At 40.1% G+C, this 2500-nt stretch overlaps 1 protein-coding gene across 2 annotated transcripts in view; it reads left to right on the forward strand.

The window, feature by feature from the left end:
* g3bp2b (G3BP stress granule assembly factor 2b) overlaps positions 1-1776 on the forward strand; it is a 9579-nt gene extending 7803 nt beyond the window's left edge. For both annotated transcript variants that reach the window (XM_060893690.1, XM_060893691.1), the window contains exon 13: positions 1-1776. This exon is cut by the window's left edge and continues 240 nt beyond it. In XM_060893690.1, coding sequence (XP_060749673.1) covers positions 1-3 — 3 coding nt within the window. In that variant the 3' untranslated portion in view covers positions 4-1776.
* Positions 1777-2500: the final 724 nt, after the last annotated feature.

Consider the following 2500-nt stretch of genomic DNA (forward strand, 5'->3'; position numbering starts at 1 on the left):
TGAGTGGGCGGAGTCTTCTTGAATCACGCTCACTCGCTCGCTCTCGTCACATCATTGGGCCGAAAATTTATAAAAAATAATTTTTTCCCTTTACTTTGTTTTTCCGTTTCCTTTTCGGAATGTGACCGGCTATCAACAACAGCAGCTACGATGATAAGAACCACCCTTTGATGTGAAAGTTTAAAAAAGCAGAACTCTCTCTCTCTCACACACACACACACACACACACACACACACAAAGCATTTTGAAAATTCATCGCTTTCTCTTTCAGGTTTTGTTTATTCCTGTTTTGTTTTCTTTGCAAGAAAAATGGGGGCGTGGCTTATTTTCTGTTGAACAAAGAGATGGAAGTGTGACATGGGGGAACTGTTGAATCGCACGTTTTATAATGGACATGAACGTCAATGCTTCAGAAAAAATGGAAGAGAAAAAACGCTCGCTGTACACTTATTTATTTTGTTAGTTAATAAAAAAAACAACAGTGGTGGTGCCTTAAACTGTTCTCTCGCCCGTCTCTCTCTCTCTCTCTCTCTCTCTCTCTCTCTCTCTCTCTCTCTCTCTCTCTCTCTGTCATATCCTGTGAAAGACAAAAGGACTAAACTCATCAGGACTCAGGCATGTGCCGATGTTAAATTAAACAATATTATTGTGCTGATATTGTTTACTGGACCCTCTGCAGCATCTCCTTCGTGGTTGCCTCGAGTGAGACGGACTTCTGGCGCTGCTGCCTTCACAGATCCAAAGTACGGACCCTGAAGAAGACACTGTTCATGTTCTGTGTTCTTAAACAGACAGACTTTATTTGGGGAGTCAGCGTTTATTTGTTCCTTTTCCTCTCCCTGTTAAATGCCTGTGATCGTTGATCGGCACATGCCTGGTCACGTGGAACAGTTCGGCCGTAAATAAAACGTGCGCCTTGTTTTTTTAACCCCCTCAAGTTTCAGAAGCTTAGTTTTGAATTACACTAATGCTAATCTAGCTAACAGTTTATACGTTATAGCTACCAGATTAGTGTTATGCTCACCTTATGACATTGATGCATAAAAAAACAAAATCATGAAATAGCAAACTGTTTTTGTTTCATATGAACATCAAATGTTCCTACAAGCCCGGCCTTCATGATCTATGCCCCGCCCCCAACCTGACTGATGTACTGATGAAAGTTTGTATTGGTAGAAAACTACAGTTTTACATTTTTATCTCTGTGACGTTCTATTTGTGGATGTTTCTAGACACGTGTCGTACGATGCGTCATGCTCAGCTGGTAGCTGGAAGTGCGTGTTATTTGTTAGCTACATTAGCCTTAAAGCTCCAGTGTGAAACTTGGCTGATCGAATGTATGCTGTACGTTTCATTTAGGGCTGAACCGTTCTTTTAGCTTGTTGCTAACCGCGTGTGTGATGGTCAGGCAGTGTTAGCGGTACTGAGCTCAGAATAGTACTGTCTTTACGATAGCGTACGTTTTGTTTAGTTTGAGAGCGGCTTGCTGAAGCCGAGCTTGTTTCCCTGCAGTATTCCACACTTTATTATTTCCTGGTCACAAACCACTTTGCACGGCCGGTTTACGCTCTTATTTTTAGAATTCTTTTTTTTTTTTTTTTTAACACTGCGTTATAAAGTTGGCACTTTTTCTTTTTGATTTTGTATTTAGTTTTACTCTCCTCCTCCTCCTCCAGCCTGTACTTGGGTGTACCTGGGTGTTGATCTCCCGTTGGCTTCAGCAGGTTCCGTCTGAATGTGTTTTCAACTTTCAATAAACTACTGATGATCTGCAAGTGCCTCTGTTTATTATTGAGCTGCTTATTGAAAATGGAGGCAGTTTTAGTGACTCTGCTAATGCTAATGCTAGCTGGATAACTGAAAAGCATCTTGAATTATTGACTGTGTTTAATATATAGAGTATATTACATGTATATAATGTTTCCTTTTCAGATCTGCTTTTGTCATTTAATACTGTGGTATGAAGCCCAGACATGTTGCATTCTATCGTGTGTGTGTGAGAGATTTCTGCGACATACCCTGAAAGAAATTGTTAATCATCGCCATTTATTTGGAAAATATTAATGTCTTCATATTTAATGATCGTGGTCACATGAAATAATTCATTATCACATAGTTGTTTGACTCCTATTTAAATCCTAATGATGACTGAAAACACCTAAACAACCTGATCAAAAGTTTGCATCCCCTTGAATGTTCGGCCTCGTTATAAACACGCAGGTCGACACACAGAGCTTTAAATGGCTATAAAAGGGACGTTTCCACACATGTAACTCATTATAACTGTAATTAGTGTCTGTACATAGATAGTCAGTGAGTTTCTCAGCTCATGAGGTGATGCACTGACCAGACTGGATGCTGCACCATGAGGAAGACAAAAGAACTGCCAGTGGACCTGCGTAATAAGGTAGAGGAATTTTATAAAGCAGGAAAAGGTTCTAAAAAGATCTCAACACTTGAAAATGCCAGTCAGTGCTGTCAGGTAGACCAAGTAAGACT

Source organism: Tachysurus vachellii, chromosome 19, assembly GCF_030014155.1.
Source record: "Tachysurus vachellii isolate PV-2020 chromosome 19, HZAU_Pvac_v1, whole genome shotgun sequence".
NCBI classification, from domain to species: domain Eukaryota; kingdom Metazoa; phylum Chordata; class Actinopteri; order Siluriformes; family Bagridae; genus Tachysurus; species Tachysurus vachellii.